This window comes from Dreissena polymorpha, chromosome 10 (assembly GCF_020536995.1).
Source record: "Dreissena polymorpha isolate Duluth1 chromosome 10, UMN_Dpol_1.0, whole genome shotgun sequence".
Taxonomy (NCBI): Eukaryota; Metazoa; Mollusca; class Bivalvia; order Myida; family Dreissenidae; genus Dreissena; species Dreissena polymorpha.
In genome coordinates this window covers 65,814,644-65,834,068 of record NC_068364.1, presented here as the reverse complement: position 1 = coordinate 65,834,068, position 19,425 = coordinate 65,814,644, and the positions used below count along the sequence as shown (strand labels likewise).

At 36.3% G+C, this 19,425-nt stretch overlaps 1 protein-coding gene across 4 annotated transcripts in view; it reads right to left on the bottom strand.

Annotated features, from left to right (window-relative positions):
- LOC127848623 (serine/arginine repetitive matrix protein 1-like) overlaps window positions 1–19,425 on the bottom strand; it is a 45,925-nt gene that overhangs the window by 9,563 nt on the left and 16,937 nt on the right. For 3 of the 4 annotated variants that reach the window (XM_052381189.1, XM_052381191.1, XM_052381192.1), the window contains 6 exons: window positions 12,571–12,699; window positions 11,796–11,932; window positions 10,211–10,378; window positions 9,141–9,334; window positions 6,502–7,560; window positions 4,981–5,268 (listed from right to left, as the gene is read on the bottom strand). In XM_052381189.1, the coding sequence (XP_052237149.1) occupies window positions 4,981–5,268; window positions 6,502–7,560; window positions 9,141–9,334; window positions 10,211–10,378; window positions 11,796–11,932; window positions 12,571–12,699 (1,975 nt within the window). The remainder of the gene's footprint in view (window positions 1–4,980; window positions 5,269–6,501; window positions 7,561–9,140; window positions 9,335–10,210; window positions 10,379–11,795; window positions 11,933–12,570; window positions 12,700–19,425) is intronic. The other variant, XM_052381190.1, reaches the window with a different exon arrangement.

Below are 19,425 nucleotides of genomic sequence, written 5' to 3'. Positions count from 1 at the left end.
GGGACAACACTTTACACACATGAATTATGACCAGTTTTCTCAGAACACGACTCGGTTATTTGTTACCAATCTAACTCCAGTGTCATTTACTTAGTAACAAGAATATCAGTGAAACTGATGGATGCTCCCCGATGATGCGCTTTGATGCGCTTTGTCAATGTATGTGTTAATAAACAACTAAAAATATCTATTATCAGCCTCTGTGGCCTTGACCCAGTGACCTCAAACCTCATCAAAAGGTGGAGGTCCATGCAAGGTACCTACATGCCAAATATGAAAGCGATTGGTTAAGTATTGAAGGTGCTATGAGAAACGGTAGCAAAAGAGTGACGGTAAAAACTATTATTAGCCTCAGTGACCTTGACCCCAGTGACCTCAAAACTCATCAAAAGGTAGAGGTCCATGCAAGGTACCTACATGCCAAATATGAAAGAGATCGTTTAAGTATTTAAGGCGCTTTGAGACACCGTTACAAAACCTATACTCTTAGTTTGTAATTTTTTTTTATATAAAAACATCAAGACAATTAAAAGAATCCTTGGATCAAGACTGAGTTTCCTAATCCCAATTACACAGAAATTATTTTTTCTTATTATAACGGGTCCAATACAAGAACCCTCTCCAAATAAAAAAAGAAGAAAACAAGAGCTATCACCATAAGATGACTTATGCCCCCTATAAACGCTTGATAGAAGTTATGAGCATTTTTCGAAACCTAGACCAGGGCAACAGATAAGGTTCGTTTTATCGTTTTATACAATTTGTAATTGACAGAAAACGAACTGAAATTAAAAATTAATCGTACATAAAACAATTATGACAAGAAGGCCATGATTGCCCTGTATTGCTCCACTGTTTTTTCTTTGCGAAAAAAACGTGTATTGCGCATGGGTTGAAATGTACTCAAGCATGTGACTTTCTCTTTCTATCCCTCGTCCCACTGGGCGCTTAAAGTTGGAAGGGTGAGCATTTTTATATATGGAAAAAGTACTACCGTGTTAACTAAACAGACAAAAAAGCCCGGGAATTGTTGCATAGGTTCTTTGCTTATAACGTAGGTACATTTATCTCTCTAAAAGATATGTTCTTTCCTTGTATTTCACATATTTTTAGATGCTGAAGATCAAATCTACGCATTTGATTTGAAACAGATTCACAAGACCCATACAAATCAAAATGCCTTAACCCTTTACCAAACAACACAGTTTGGACTTTCCCAATTTGAAAGAGGTTGCAGACGTCAATTGAATTAAAATGGAATATGAAGGAAATGATCAGGTAGGGTAGAAATAATTGTGATAAAAGGAGAAATTGCTCATCAACCCACACATCCCTAAGACCAACAGGCCTGAGAATATTATGATCATCTAAAGATTATTTCTTTATATTTATAAATGTATTTAATTAAGTAATACATTTGACTTCTAAGATCAATTCATAACTTATATTAAGAAAATTATAAAATGGTCAGAAATATATATGGATTGTTGAGCAATTGACAATCATTTCAACAATTCATGATTAGTCACGATTCACAAATGGAACAATTAATCATTAGTTATTAAAAAGCAGCATATAAAATAGTTAAGAACATTGCACTTCATTAATTTCAACACCTTCTCTTGGATACAAAGCTTGAGTTTACCGTGCAGTATCATATATTGACTTTCCTTGAAATAATTATGTTCATGGAAGTTGTGTTTTTAAAATCAATAATATATTATTAAACTGGTTTTAACACTACAAAAAAGACATGAAATTAACATGTCATCCAAAATATTTTCATCCGGATATATGGTCACTTTCGACATATTAAAATAAAACCCGACTTTTTTCAGTTTATAAGAAAAACATTCATAACACATGTTCTTACTTCAATGCCTTTGTATGCAGTCACCATCTGACCTAAAATGGCACTAAATGACAGGGTTTTATCTCATGTTTACAAGATGTTGATGTTGTTGTTGGTCACAGCCAAACGGCCGCAGTAATTTCCACTGGTAAACGTCATATGTTCAGTTTTGTGACCCCCGGGGCCGGGTCAAATTTGTGCCCAGGGGAATAATTTGAACAAATTTGGTAGAGGACTATTAGATATCACTACATACCAAATTTAGTAGCCCTAGGCTCTATAATTAAGAACAAGAAGATTTTTAAAGTTTGCACAAAATAGGCCTTATTTAAGCATATGTTCATTTTTGTGACCCCTGGGGCAAGGTCAAATTTGTTCCTAGGGGCATAATTTGAACAAACTAAATAGAGAACTATTAGATGTCACTACCTACCGAATTTGGTAGAAATAGGCCCAATGGTTATGGACAAGAAGATTTTTATAGTTTGCACAAAATGGGCCCAATATAAGCATATGTTCAATTTTGTGACCCCTGGGGAACAGTCTAATTTGATCCCAAGGGCTTAATTTGAACAAACTTGGTAGAGGACTATAAGATGTCATTACATACCAAATTTGGTAGCCCTATGCCATACGGTTATGGACAAGAAGATTTTTAAAGTTTGCACAAAATAGGCCATATATAAGCAAATTTTCGATTTTTTGACCCCCCAGGGCAGGGTCAAATTTGACCCCAGGGGCATAATTTGAACAAACTTGGTAGAGGACTATTAGATGTCACTACATACCAAATTTGGTAGCCCTAGGCCCAATGGTTATTGACGAGAAGATTTTTAAAGTTTTCACAAAATAGGCCTTATATAAGCAAATTTTCAATTTTTTGACCCCCCGGGGCAGGGTCAAATTTGACCCCAGGGGCATAATTTGCACAAACTTGGTAGAGGACTATAAGATGTCACTACATACCAAATTTGGCAGCCCTTGGCCCAATGGTTATGGACAAGAAGATTTTTAAAGTTTTCACAAAATAGGCCTTATATAAGCAAATGTTCAATTTTTTGACCCCCCGGGGCAGGGTCAAATTTGACCCCAGGGGCATAATTTGAACAAACTTGATGGAAGACTATAAGATGTCACTACATACAAAATTTGGTTGCCCTAGGCCCAATAGTTATGGACAAGAAGATTATTAAAGTTTTCACAAAATAGGCCTTATATAAGCAAATTTTCAATTTTTTAACCCCCCGGGGCAGGGTCAAATTTGACCCCAGGGGCATAATTTGAACAAACTTGGTAGAGGACTATAAGATGTCACTACATAGCAAATTTGGTAGCCCTATGCCATACGGTTATGGACAAGAAGATTTTTAAAGTTTGCACAAATAGGCCTTATATAAGCAAATTTTCAATTTTTTAACCCCCCCCCCCCCCGGGGCAGGGTCAAATTTGACCCCAGGGGCATAATTTGAACAAACTTGGTAGAGGACTATAAGATGTCACTACATGGCAAATTTGGTAGCCCTAGGCCCAATGGTTATGGACAAGAAGATTTTTAAAGTTTGCACAAAATAGGCCTTATATAAGCAAATTTTCAATTTTTTAACCCCCCGGGGCAGGGTCAAATTTGACCCCAGGGGCATAATTTGAACAAACTTGGTAGAGGACAATAAGATGTCACTACATACCAAATTTGGTAGCCCTATGCCATACGGTTATGGACAAGAAGATTTTTAAAGTTTGCACAAATAGGCCCTATATAAGCAAATTTTCAATGTTTTGACCCCCCTGGGCAGGGTAAAATTTAACCCTAGGGGCATAATTTGAACAAACTTGGTAGAGAACTATAAGATGTCACTACATACCAAATTTGGTAGCCCTAGGCCCAATGGTTATGGACGAGAAGATTTTTAAAGTTTGCACAAAATAGGCCTTATATAAGCAAATTTTCAATTTTTTGACCCCCTGGGGCAGGGTCAAATTTGACCCCAGGGGCATAATTTGAAGAAACTTGGTAGAGGACTATAAGATGTCAATACATACCAAATTTGGTAGCCCTACGCCCAATGGTTATGGACAAGAAGATTTTTAAAGTTTGCACAAAATAGGCCTTATACATGTATAAGCAAATTTTCAATTTTTTGACCCCCTGGGGCAGGGTCAAATTTGACCCCAGGGGCATAATTTGAACAAATTTGAAAGGGGTTCACCACAGGAACATTCCTCAGAAATTTCATCAGATTTAGACCAGTAGTTTAGGAGAAGAAGATGTTTAAAGAAAAAGTTAACGCACGCACGGACGCACGCACGCACGCACACACGATGGACACAGGACCATGACATAAGCCCCGCTGGCCTTTGGCCAGTGGAGCTAAAAATAAAAAACGAATTGAAATCTATTCTTCGTCGTTTCAGTTGCTGAGAATAATCAATATCCAAACATGAAGCGCTAATCTGATCCAAAAATGTATGAACGTTTTGATCAAATTGTAAAAATAACTAATTGACAAATAGTTTTGATGAAAAAAAACTAATTGTTACAAAAAGCTTGCAGTGAAAACTAATTGACCCAAAATCGTATCTGTTGCCCTGCTAAACGCAAAGTGTGACGGACAGACAGACGGACAGTCCAATCACTATATGCCCTCCTTCGGGGGCATAAAAAATCTTACCAAATTCATACACATTATTTCTTTATTTTTTTGGAGATTGTTTGAATTGTAAAAAAACAACACAAAAACTTCCCAGTTAGAACCCCAAGTGTCAATTAATTTATCAATAAAAGACAACAATAACACCACACTGAAATCTTGAAATAAGCAATAATACAGAAATCAGCAAAATAATGCTTATATAAAATCGAAATAGAAAAACAATTTTTAATAGCTACTACAATGCTGTTCACGTAACCAGAGCCTTAAAGGGCAGTGGTTGAGAATTATGTGAAGTCAAAAAAGTTAAAAAAAATTAAGTATCAAACTATTGTGCTGAACAAATGGATCACAAGCACAGGTTTGGGCTGGCAGTAGTTGTGACATTATTGGAGTAATTCAAATGTGTGCTGAACAAATGGTTGCCCAGGTGACGGCCAAAAATATGGGGCTGAGAAATTAGTAATGTAACACACTTACTCTTGTGCTGCATCGCAGGATTCATGACAACAGGTTGGGTGGGCAGTGGTGGCTGCGCAATAAGGGGCTCCACGTATCCCTGGGGACCCTCTTGCCCCTGCCTCTGACGCTGTGTAGAGTAGCGCTTGTGCGACCGCCCCTGCGAGAAGTCGGGCTTCTCCGCCGGCACTTCCAACGGCGGTGGTGGTGGCTGCGGAGGTTTCTGTCGCTTGTTCCTCTCCTGCTGCTGCTGTTGTTGCTGCTGCTGAAGCCTGGGTGGTAGTGACGGCTGATGCGTGCGTGGCTGCCCTGGGAATTGAGATCTGAAGCTATTTAATTGTGCTGGTCAGGTCATGCAATAGTTTACCTTAAGACATTTTGACATGTGATGACCATAGGGATTTTTCCACCATTATGGGAATAGGGCTGGGTCCCTTTGAATAGGGAAAATTTGCAGCGTTTTGACTAAAATTGGGAAATTAATGTTCTTGTTGTTTTGCTACAAAATGTTACAAGACTATGAATACACGCTTTTTCAGTATTACATTTAATAAGGTTGACCTTCTATTGATGGAAGATGAACAAAATATTGAGATCTAAAAAAATTATTTTGGGGTGGGGGGAGGTGGTGGAAACCTTCCATTGGGAATTCTTAGCTCCCATTTAGGAAAAATATATACTTTTTGCTATTGGAAATGGGGCCGATTACCCGACCCAATTTTGAAAGAAAAAAACACTGATACTGTAATTTCGTTCAAGACTCAACTTGACAAATTAGGGTTGAATAAGCATGTTGACATATCAGAAGTGTATTAATAAGAATATATATTTAATTAACTAGTGAAATTAATAACAAATACAATCCAGACCGGAGTGGAGATATTAAAATTGAAGAAGTTTACAGGGATCAACTAGTTGTAAGAGCTATTGCAAGTCCCTAGAAGACACAAGGTAGACGCTTCTTCTGTACCTATTAATTAGAGCATTTCACATTTATGAAAGACATTTAATAAAACATTCAATATTAAAATATATTTAATTTTTATATATAAAACGTTTTCTTGCAGAGTGCTTTTCAATTTCAGAATCATGAAACATGATTTAAATCCAGCATGAAGTCATGAGCTTGTCACATCGTGTTGCGGATGATAAATTTAGTGTACTTTATGCTTTGCACGTGACTGGGACAGAAGAAAGAATAATGAAAAGATATTAAAGTCAACAAGTTACAACCCGCCCCCACATACACATGCAGCCATTATGACTGAGCTGTATCCGTATTCAACATCCCATTCTTATTTATATTTTTAGCACTTGAATATATATGGGCTATGCATAAATTGTGTTTATAAAATACATGAATTGTTCTGAATGAATAATTGTGTGATAAAAGGTATTAACTTTCATGTCATATTGAACTGTTTTACACTAAGAGAACACAAGAGTTTTAAGAATATTCAGTATTTTTAGATTAAAGTCTACGAATTGGTCAGTAAAAACGGACCAAGGTTTAAAAATTAATCGGTAGCAAGCTCAACTAACCATGTGTGGACTGGTCGTGCCTGTTGTCATGAACAGCAGGGCCATGGTGACGCTCCTGGCCCCGTTTCTGACCCCCCGAGGGTACATGCGGCCCCTCTGCCTCCTTCCCAAACGTTCTTCGATCCCCCGTCACTGTCACATTCATGTCTTTGATGCTGGCTTGAACACCACCACCCACATTCTGAGCGTAATCCTCGTCCAACAGCTTTTCGTCGTCTGTTGCTGATAACGTGTAGTAAGACTTGGGCGACGGCTTCTCGTATGCCTTTTCACTAACCCGATCAGTATAAGACTTGACTACGCCACGGTCCTCTTGCGCACTCTCAGTCTTTTCTCCTCTGAAACCTCTAGAGTCTTCATTTCTAGCTTTTCCTCTGAAGCCAACCCTTTCTTTCCCACCCCTAGGGCTCTCTAGTGCTGGCAAGTCTTTGTTGACCTTTTGACCTCCACTGTTCTGCCGGTCATAGCCGGGCGATCCCCATTTGTTCTGTTCATACCTTGTGACGTTTTCATTGCCATAGTTATCAGATACGACATTTCTAGTCCCCTGTCCCCTCGACAATCCTTTATCAGGGTATTCTTGTGCATCGTCAAAGTCATTTCTAGGCTGAAAATTATCTCTGCCCCTCTTGGGAAATGGTCTTCCCCTGCCCCTACCACGATTCCTTAGGCTATCTTCAGTTTCATAGCTATCTTGGCCCTCCCTGTTCCTGTTATTTGGGCCCTCCCAATCCTGATTATGCATGCCCTCTCTCCTAAATTTATCAGGACCCCCTCTGTTCTGATTACCAGGACCCCCTCTGTTCTGATTATCTGGAACCCCTCTGTTCTGATTATCTGAAACCCCTCTGTTCTGATAATCTGAAACCCCTCTATTCCTGTTATCTGGACCCCCTCTGTTCCTGTTATCCGGGCCTTCTCTGTTCCGGTTGTTTTCCCATGAATCTCTGCTCTCGTAATGCTCGTTACTAGATTGCTGGTTACTGAAGTCATTTTCACCAGATGATGTCCGGTTTCTCTGGTTCTGAGACCCCCTAAAGCCACGGTTACCCTGGAAACCTGAAATTTGGATTTTAAGTTGTACCAATTCTAGATGTCCCATGAACTCTTGAACTCAGATTTAAACAAGAAGTCGCTCACCTGAGTTTCAGGGAACTGAACTGCTGAGCAACTTTTGAGATGTTTCTGAAACCTTTTTCAAACTTGGCCACAATATCAACTAGAGAGTTAATAAGGAAAAATGCCCAGCACCCTGGCAGCCTGGACCAAGTTTCATGAAGATTGGGATAAAATGTGCCTTCAAGAGTGTTAACAAGGTTTTACTATAGCCGTATAAGGAGAAACGCCCTGCCTCCTGGTGGCCATATTTTTAAACCAACAATTACCATTTTCAAAATCAGTCCAGCTATCATAAGAAAAAATGTTCTGACCAAGTTTTATAAAGATTGGACCATAAATGTGACTTTTTGAGAGTTAACAAGGTTTTCCTATAGCCATATAAGAAAAAATGCCCCATCCCCTGGGGAACGTGTTTTTCTACAGACGATAATCATTTTCTTACTCAGCCCAGATATCATTATAACAAATGGCCTGACCAAGTTTCATGAACATTGGACTAAAATGTGACTTATAGAGAGGTAATAAGGTTTTACCATAGTGGTAGCCATATTCGAAAAAATGCCCCACCCCCTGACGGCCATATTTTTTGACAAACCACAATAATTGTTTAAATCAGCCAGCTATCATTAGAACAAAAGTTCTGACCAAGTTTCATAAAGATTGGACCATAAATGTGACTTCAGGTTAACACGGTTTTAGCTATAGCCATAATGATATAAGGCAAATTACCCCGCTTCCTGGTGGCCTTGTTTTTTAACAGACTGGAACATTTTTGGAACTCATCCAAAATATCATTAAACAAATGTTCTGGCAAAGTTTCATGAAGATTGGAATATAAATGTTACTTTTAAAGTATTAACAAGGCTTTAATAAGCTTTATAAGGAAAAATGCCCCATCCCCTGGTGGCCATGTTTTTCAAACAACTGGACAGCTACTGGTATATAAGGAAAAATGCCCCATCCCCTGGTGGCCATGTTTTTCAAACGACTGGACCCATTTCCAGCCATGAAAGGACATCATAAGGATGAATCGTCTCACCAAATTTCATTAAGATCGGACAATAAAGAGCACATTGTGCTAAGGTGAGCTAAAAATTTCATTTTTTGCAAGTTTCAAATGCATACATGTAAACAGCTGAAAATAAATGAGAAATGGAGTTGTTGCAAACAAACATAAACCTAAATTTTCTTAGTTCATTAGCACTATGCAAACAGTAACAAAGTGGTTATGTGATTGTATCTTGTTATAAGAAAACTAGCCTTTAGGCATGTGCGTCAAGTGTCATCGCAGATAAGCTAGTGCTGTCTGCACAGGCAAATCAGAGGCCACATTACCGCTTGTATAGAAATGTTCATTTACAGGAAATCTCTTTAATCCAAAAATCCAGTTTAGGCAAGAAGTCACTGACAAGCATGACCCTTTATGCACATGCATAAGCAAAGTTTTCCCAGAATGCATCTCATTTGTGCTCAAACCAGCAAACATTTTGGTAAACTTAAGAAAGAACTTCATTGCTTACCTCTCCCTTGACCCCTTCGGCCACTTGGCTCCCTTGTGTAGTATGAGTCGGACCTTGAAGGGGCAGGATACTCGTCTCTGTACCCTTCCCCCTGGGTACTGCCCAGGTCTGGTTCCCCATACCCCGTCTTTCTGACACGATCATCCTCCGGTAGGAAGTCTCGAAACTGCGGTTTATTGTTACGACCACCTCGCCTGCATGTGAAGAAGTCAGTAAAAGGCTAGTCAATAGGCAAGATTGATGAAATGACAATTTGTCTTTTTATGTGTCACAGACTCAAACTTTGAAAGAACACTGCACCAGGCCCATTTATTAGTTATATTAGTATGTTTAAACAGATTTAGCATTGCAATAAAGTGAAGAAACACATTGTGCGAAAACTTACAAGCTTGAATGACAATTGTAAGTAAAACATACAGACTATTTATACAACACCATGAACTTTAAAATAGTAATATGCCTCCATCAAAAAGGAAATTAACCCTCAGATACATATATTCAGGCATTTGTAGTCCCTTAGAAGGTTAAATTTAATTTCAGACCTTTCTTACTACATTCGTGTTTTAAAGGCTTCATTTGCAACCCTTAGATACTGATGGGCAGCAAACAGCAAAAAACAGACTGCTAGTTTCATGCTGTTTGCACATAGTCATTTTTACTTTGCTTCTGAGTAGGAAAGGGTTAAGCCTGTTACTTTTCAATCCAACTTATAAAGGTTTGAGAAACAAAGCCAGGTCTCAAAATAACACTTAGGGCGTACACCAATGAAAAAAGGACTTAATGTAATGATTCGGCCTTTAATTTTCTATGGATGATGCTTTATATAATAATCCTGATGGCCAAAATGTTGAGGGGAAAGCCTTTTAATCTAAAGGACACAGTTTCAAACTGGAGAGGATGACTACATCAGCTTTTCCACTACTGGCCCTAGTAAGTACAATTTGAGTTCAGACCTGTGTTACTTATCTCCAGGGAACACTTAATCTTGTGGAAAAAAAAGTAGACCAAAGTCTAGTCATAATGTAAAACATTATTATACTGAACACAAACAAATATCTACTTCATCATACCTTGATCGACCAAATGACTTGGGTGGGTTTTCTGGAGGTTTTTCATCCAGTGTGATGTCATAGCCGTACAGGGCAATCAGCTCCTGACGAGACTTAGGGGACTGCTGGTAGGGGTCAAACTTATCGTGACCCCACTTGGAATCGTCCTTCCAAAGCTTCCCTTTGCCCCTGGAATAAAGGGTGAGGATATGTCACGAAACAATGAAATCCATGTTGTTTACCAATCTTTAGCATCAGCCTTTTTAAGGCTCCTTTCCCCAAGAAACTTCTTTACTATGATGCTACATTGGAAAATCTTAAATGTATTATGTTTGGTTATGTCTCCCGAGTTTTTATATGAAAGAGAAGAAACATTGTTATCAGATATGGACCCAGATCTTTTTTGGGACTTATTTTACAACTGTTATTTGTAAATTTCCAATGGACCAAGTATCTTTTTTCATAATTCAAGTTCTAAATATCCCATTCAGGCCTTTTCCGCCCTATGCCACGGGTCCGAATATTGGCCCCATCCCAATGCAAATCTGGTTGTTTTTTGCCCAATTGAAAGGAAAAATCCCAATTCCAAATTTTTTTTTATTTTTTGGTTTTTTTTAAACCTTTAAATATATAAGTTAACCTGATCCAGTGTAGAAAATAAAAAAATATTGCATAATTAAATTATCTGTTGCCTTGAATTTGTTTTAAAACAGTAAAATATGTTGAATTGATTATTTAAGACTTTCCTTATTTTCCCCAAAATCTCGGCGTTTCTTGCGATTTTTTTCCCCACAAAAAAGGCCAGGCCCTTTCCCCAAAAATCAGATAAAAAACCTGCACTTATCACACATGTTCATAATATTTTGTAAAATTGTAATAATATGTTTTCAAAATAGTCGTTATTAACCAGTTAACGGCTTCTTTGAAATATAAGAAACACTATTTACATGTGATTATTTTTCCCAATTGAGCCAGTTTTGGGATTATTTTTTCCCCCAAAATGGGATTTTTTACCACGCGAAATTCCCAAAAATCAGTGTGGCGTTTTCCCAAATGGAGCGGAAAAGACCTGCCATTGGATGTTCTAACTTTCAGATGTTGAGAAATATAGCTGTAGAACTAGAGTATACAAAATAGAGTTTGAAAGTGTGGTATCCTTTTAACGCGTATCTTTATGTATTTTCTGTTTTATGTAAATGTCATAGATTATTATTCAGAACTTATAAAAAAAGCATTGATACCACTTGTTTCCAATTAAGTTTATTTATTATAAAATTCTCAATTAATTGGTCATAGGATATATGATTATGCTAGTGTGTAACCTTACGAGAGTTACGTTCCTTATAAACCAATTTGTCATGCTATCATTATTGCACCAGAATCTAGTCGGTTGTTATTCAACTCGATGTTGGCTTAATTAATCATGGTCTTCATAAATAAGAACGTGGTCTATTTGTCTCCTTTATTGTACATTGACAATGAACACCGTCTGAAAATAAAACAAATTACATTGAATACTTTTTCTGAAAATACAGTAGTCACTAAGAGTACACACTAGCATATATAGGAGACATATCCTCAAAAGGGTAAGAAGAAGCCCTGGTACCGTTTATCATCCGACTCTGGGGGAGCTGCTGCAGGGTCATCGGGGTCAAGGCGCATGTCATGCTCATAGAACGCCCCACGGCGAGGTATGTACGCAGGGTTCTGCTTGTCTTCATCATCATCCAGCTTAGCCTGCTCCTAAAACAGGGCAAGTCTATAGCTGGGTGGCAAGTGGAATATTCAAATATAAATTCCAGTCTATAGCTGGGTGGCAAGTGGAATATTCAAATATAAATTCCAGTCTATAGCAGGGCTGCGAGTGGAATTTTCAAATATAAATTCCAGTCTATAGCTGGGAGGCAAGTGGAATTTTCAAATATAAATTCCAGTCTATAGCTGGGTGGCTAGTGGCATATTCAAATATAAATTCCAATCTATAGCAGGGTGGCAAGTGGAATTTTCAAATATAAATTCCAATCTATAGCAGGGTGGCAAGTGGATTTTTCAGATATAAATTGCAGCCTATAACAGGGTAGGTAGTAATATCTCCAAATATAAAGTCCAGTCTATAACTGGGGGAAGAGTGGAAAATTCAAATATAAATTCCAGTCTATGGCAGGGTGGCAAATGGAATTTTCAAATATAAATTCCAGTCTATAGCTGTGAGGGGATTGGAATTTACAAATATTTATTCCGGTCAATAGCAGGGTGGCAAGTGGAATTTGCAAATATAAATTCTTGTACTTTACCCAGTTTAAATATGACTGCTTAATTCAAATAATTATGTCAGTAACTTACAACATGTCTATACTATAGCAAAGATCTTCTATGCTTACCTCGCCATCACCACTTTGTCTTTTTTCGCCTTCGACAACTGGCCCCGCCTTTGTAGTCTCTTCGTCTGTCTCTTCTTCGGCTGTCACTTCCTCTTCCGTCTCATACTCATCACTATCCTCTTCTGTCTCCTGTGCAACAGATAAGAGGCTGAGTTGTTGTTTTTTCATTTTTTAGAAAATGAGACCGGGCCCGATTGGAAATCGAAAACAAGAGCACCGCATAACTGGTGCCACGCTCAGCTGCGAAAGCTTGTCAGAATTTTTTTTTTTTAAGAGGTCACAGTGACCTTGACCTTTGACCTAGTGACCCAAAATAGGTGTGGCGTGTAGAACTCATCAAGGTGCATCTACATATGAAGTTTCAAAGTTGTAGGTGGAAGCACTTTGATTTTAGAGCCAAGGTGTAGGTTTTAGCACAACGCCTACGGCGGACGACGAGCAGGCTATGACAATACTTCGGGTTTTCTCCGAAAACAGCCTCGCTTAAAAATCACAAGTTTTGACTTAAATTGGGAAATGTTTGTTCTTGTTATTTGGCTATCAATAGCTTTAAAAATTGAGAATTAGAATGATTTGAAGATTACATTTTCTAAGGTTCAACTGATAGAGCTTTATGGGAAATATAACAAAGCTGTCAGAGGACAGCGCGCTCGACTATTCGAGTGCTTGACAGTATAACGTGAGCCATCATGGAGAGGGGGGGGGGTATAATGTGGGTGTGTGATCATTTAATAGATGATCTTTCAAAAAATAAGAAAACAAACAAGGGCTGTTTGCAAAACATACATGCCCCCCATATGGGCTCTCCGTTGTAGTGACAGCCATTGTGTGAATATGTTTCTTGTCACTGTGACCTTGACTTTTGACCTAGTGACCTGAAAATCAATAGGGGTCATCTGCCAGTCATGATCAATGTACCTATGAAGTTTCATGATCCTAGCCATAAGCGTTCTTGAGTTAACATCTGGAAACCATTTTACTATTTCGGGTCACTGTGACCTTGACCTAGTGACCTGAAAATCAATAGAGGTCATGTGCGAGTCATGATCAATCTACCTATCAAGTTTCATGATCCTAGGAAAAAGCGTTCTTCAGTTATCATCCGGAAACCATTTTACTATTTTGGGTCACCGTGAACTTGACCTTTGACCTAGTGACCTCAAAATCGATAGGGGTCCAGTGTGTTTTATATGGCCATTTCGGGACCGATATTCGGCCCCATTCCCCTAAAAAGAAGTATATATTTTCCCCCCATTTTGTAGAAAAAATTCCCTCAAAAGGTAAAAAAAAAAAAAAAAAAAAATATTTTTTTTTTTTAAATAACTGTCTTATGATAAATATACAGGGCTCAACATTTATGGTTGTCCTATTTCCCCTGGCAAGTAAAAGTTGGGTCTGGGCAAGTTATTTTATAATCTAGTTGTCCACCCGGAAAAGTGCAAAAAAGAACAAAGAGCATTTAATTTAGACTTTAATTGCTGTAATCATTTTAGCTCAGTTGAATTATCCGAAGGGATATTAAAAAATTATAACTCTCTGATTATACTCCTTTAATTGACGTTTCGGCATAATGCCTTTATCAAAACATTGGAAATTATATGTTAACTACATTTTTACGTCTTTTGACTGCACAATTTAAATAACAAAGAAAAATGTTTTTAAACGTCAAATGACGTTGTACATGATGACGTCATAAATGGCGTTATATAAAATGGCGCCAAAAAAATGTAAAAATTCGCCAAAAATGAAATGACGTTAAACACTTACATATTGTATCTTAATCCTATGTTAAATGTGTGCTTTATATATTTAATAAATTGATATTTTACAATAAAATAATCATCATCATATGTAATTATAATCTACCTTAACTTATTATCATAAATTAAATAGGGTAAACTTATTTAATGACTCTTATTATTTCAATCCATATCTATGTATAATATTCTAATGATATTTGATTAAATAATCATATATACTTGCTATTCTATATATCATATACACATTATGGACAAGATAAATTGCATAAAGTACTATTATTTTCACATTCATTTATGTTGATGATTAATATAAAATGTTTTTCACATATATTTTTTACAAGATAGTTTCCCGTAGCAGGACATCAAGTTGATTTTTTGTATTTAGTCCATTTGGTGATTGTGTTTGAAACTTCTTTATAAATTCCAATTCTTTAATAAGTCTGTAATAATGGGAACTGTCTCTTATTTGTGTTAACACTGATACACCCATATCCTGCACTCTGTGGCCAGCACCATTGAAATGTTCTGAGATTGGTTTCTCTCTTCGTAGTCGCACGTCAGCCTCGTGTTCTTTGGCACGTTCCTTTAATGATCTGCTTGTCTCTCCGACGTATACCATCTTTTGGCATTTAATACAAAATATACTGTACACCAAGTTATAAATGTTACAGTTCTGTTTTATTGCTTCATTTGGAATGTCACTTTTTGGGTTGTTATGAAAACCTCTTTTCAACATTTTACAGACTATACAATTAGTCTTACACGATTGTGGTATTAGTTGAAAACGTTTGTTTATTTCTTTGTTTGTTTTTCCATGAACTAAAATGTCACCGATATTCCTATCTCGTCTGTATGCAACTATTGGTACGTCTGGGAATATATTTTTCATTCTGTCTGATTTATATAGTTTGTCTGTATGTTTTCGAATTATTGAGTGGATATTTGGAAGGTTGTTAGAATAAGTTATAGCTAGTGGTACTCTCTTGTTGGCTGTTTTATTTGTTTCTTTCTTCTTAAGTAAGTCTTTCCTATTTAAATTATCAACTCGGGATAGCTCATGGTTTACAAATTTATTTGGATATCCTCTTTTTTGTAGATTCTGTTTTAGTTCTTTTTTACGATGTTTGTATTTGTTTTCGTCAGAACATATTATTTTTAAACGTATTCCTAATCCATAGGGTATTGCTTTCTTCACATTTGTTGGATGGTCTGAGTCATATTGGACATATTGATGTTTATCGGTTGGCTTTGAGTATAAATCAGTTGTTATTTTATTATCTTCTAGTTGAATTTTTGTGTCTAAGAAATCTATCTGTGTTGTGTTCCATCTTAATTCTACTTTGATGTTTTCATGTATTTTGTTAGCATAGTCGAAAAATTTCATGAGTTCGTCAATTCCATGTGTCCATAGTCCAAACCCATCATCTATGAAACGTTTATAGAATATTGGTTGTTTATTGTATTCAGATAATTGTTCATCCCATTTTCTCATGTAACAACAGGCATAATTTCTCCCAAGTTTCGATCCAATAGCTACTCCCTCTTTTTGTCTGTATTCTTGTCCACAAAATTCGATCACATTATTTTCTAAAACAGTTTCAATCATTTCAATCACCGTGTTGATGGTCTTAGTACAGCGTTCATTTAAAGCTTGTTTGCACGCCTCTAGGCCCTCTTTCTTTGGAATCGATGGGTATAACTTGACAACATCAAAACAGTATAAGATAATTCCTTCTGGTAATGGTGTAGTTATTTCCCTCTCTATAGCGTTTAAAAATGCGATTCCAAAGAAAGAGGGCCTAGAGGCGTGCAAACAAGCTTTAAATGAACGCTGTACTAAGACCATCAACACTGAAGCGGTGATTGAAATGATTGAAACTGTTTTAGAAAATAATGTGATCGAATTTTATGGACAAGAATACAGACAAAAAGAGGGAGTAGCTATTGGATCGAAACTTGGGAGAAATTATGCCTGTTGTTACATGAGAAAATGGGATGAACAATTATCTGAATACAATAAACAACCAATATTCTATAAACGTTTCATAGATGATGGGTTTGGACTATGGACACATGGAATTGACGAACTCATGAAATTTTTCGACTATGCTAACAAAATACATGAAAACATCAAAGTAGAATTAAGATGGAACACAACACAGATAGATTTCTTAGACACAAAAATTCAACTAGAAGATAATAAAATAACAACTGATTTATACTCAAAGCCAACCGATAAACATCAATATGTCCAATATGACTCAGACCATCCAACAAATGTGAAGAAAGCAATACCCTATGGATTAGGAATACGTTTAAAAAGAATATGTTCTGACGAAAACAAATACAAACATCGTAAAAAAGAACTAAAACAGAATCTACAAAAAAGAGGATATCCAAATAAATTTGTAAACCATGAGCTATCCCGAGTTGATAATTTAAATAGGAAAGACTTACTTAGGAAGAAAGAAACAAATAAAACAGCCAACAAGAGAGTACCACTAGCTATAACTTATTCTAACAACCTTCCAAATATCCACTCAATAATTCGAAAACATACAGACAAACTATATAAATCAGACAGAATGAAAAATATATTCCCAGACGTACCAATAGTTGCATACAGACGAGATAGGAATATCGGTGACATTTTAGTTCATGGAAAAACAAACAAAGAAATAAACAAACGTTTTCAACTAATACCACAATCGTGTAAGACTAATTGTATAGTCTGTAAAATGTTGAAAAGAGGTTTTCATAACAACCCAAAAAGTGACATTCCAAATGAAGCAATAAAACAGAACTGTAACATTTATAACTTGGTGTACGGTATATTTTGTATTAAATGCCAAAAGATGGTATACGTCGGAAAGACGAGCAGATCATTAAAGGAACGTGCCAAAGAACACGAGGCTGACGTGCGACTACAAAGAGAGAAACCAATCTCAGAACATTTCAATGGTGCTGGCCACAGAGTGCAGGATATGGGTGTATCAGTGTTAACACAAATAAGAGACAGTTCCTATTATTACAGACTTATTAAAGAATTGGAATTTATAAAGAAGTTTCAAACACAATCACCAAATGGACTAAATACAAAAAATCAACTTGATGTCCTGCTACGGGAAACTATCTTGTAAAAAATATATGTGAAAAACATTTTATATTAATCATCAACATAAATGAATGTGAAAATAATAGTACTTTATGCAATTTATCTTGTCCATAATGTGTATATGATATATAGAATAGCAAGTATATATGATTATTTAATCAAATATCATTAGAATATTATACATAGATATGGATTGAAATAATAAGAGTCATTAAATAAGTTTACCCTTTTTAATTTATGATAATAAGTTTAATAAGGTAGATTATAATTACATATGATGATGATTATTTTATTGTAAAATATCAATTTATTAAATATATAAAGCACACATTTAACATAGGATTAAGATACAATATGTAAGTGTTTAACGTCATTTCATTTTTGGCGAATTTTTACATTTTTTTGTCGCCATTTTATATAACGCCATTTATGACGTCATCATGTACAACGTCATTTGACGTTTAAAAACATTTTTCTTTGTTATTTAAATTGTGCAGTCAAAAGACGTAAAAATGTAGTTAACATATAATTTCCAATGTTTTGATAAAGGCATTATGCCGAAACGTCAATTAAAGGAGTATAATCAGAGAGTTGTAATCATTTTGTGTAATGTTCAAAAATAAAAAAGGTTTTGTGGTGTATCATTTTCGTTTATCAAACAATATGAGGTTTACAGTTGATGTGATATTTCATGTTTGGGCAAGTTGCTTTACGTTCAGTGCAAGTAGATTTTGGAAGTACTGGCCTGGTAGGGCAAGTTGGTTTTTCGGTTAATGTTGAGCCCTGATATATCACAAATTTATTTCATAAACAACTAATAAAGTATATAACTATTATTAATATGATTTTGAATTATTATAAAGAGTTATATTAAGTTAGTTTTTCCCAAATCAGTTAATTTAACATGAATTGCATTTTTTTCCTAAAATGGCCAGAGAAAGGCCTGATGTATCTAGGTATATTGTGTCAATATTCGTTGATAAAAACATTCCAATTTGGTCCATTTTATTGATAAAAAATGCTCACATGTTCCATTTTATCGATTTAAAAAATCCCAATTAGACTCAAAATGGCAAGGAAAACTAAGACTGTGCTTGAAGTCTGAACTGTCTGAAACTAATGTTGAAAAAATCATTGGTATTTATTCAAGAAATAGGACAAAGACATTCAGCTGTGAATATTACATTCATGCATACATGTGTATTCATATAATAAATATTATTACATGTACATATAAAAGAGTAAATTTTTAATTTTCCCCTTTTCCTAAAAAACGACGCGTTTTTCCCCTTTGGACGGGCCCCGCCACCATTCCCCTATAGGTGAAAAAAAACACTGGGGTCATCTGCGAGTCATGATCAATGTACCTACATGTATGAAGTTTCATGATCCTAGGCATAAGCTTTCTTGAGTTATCATCCGGAAACCATTTTACTAATTCGGGTCACCATGACCTTGACCTTTGACCTAGTGACCTCAAAATCAATATGGGTCATCTGCAAGTCATGATCAATGTACCTATGAAGTTTCATGATCATAGCCATTAGCGTTCATGAGTAATCATCCGGAAACCATTTTACTATTTCAGGTCACCGTGACCTTGACCTTTGATATAGTGACCTGAAAATCAATAGGGGTCATCTGCCAGCCATTATTTATCTACCTACGAAGTTTCATGATCCTAGGCATAAGCGTTCTTGAGTTATCATCCAGAAACCAGTTTACTATTTCGGGTCACTGTGACCTTGACCTTTGACCTAGTTACCTCAAAATCAATAGGGGTCATCTGCCAGTCATGATCAATCTACCTATCAAGTTTCATGATTCTAGGCCCAAGCGTTCTTGAGTTATCATCCGGAAACCATTTTACTATTATTGGGTCACTGTGACCTTGACCTTTGACCTAGTGACCTGAAAATCAATAGGGGTCATCTGCGAGTCATGATCAATCTACCTATCAAGTTTCATGATCATAGGCAT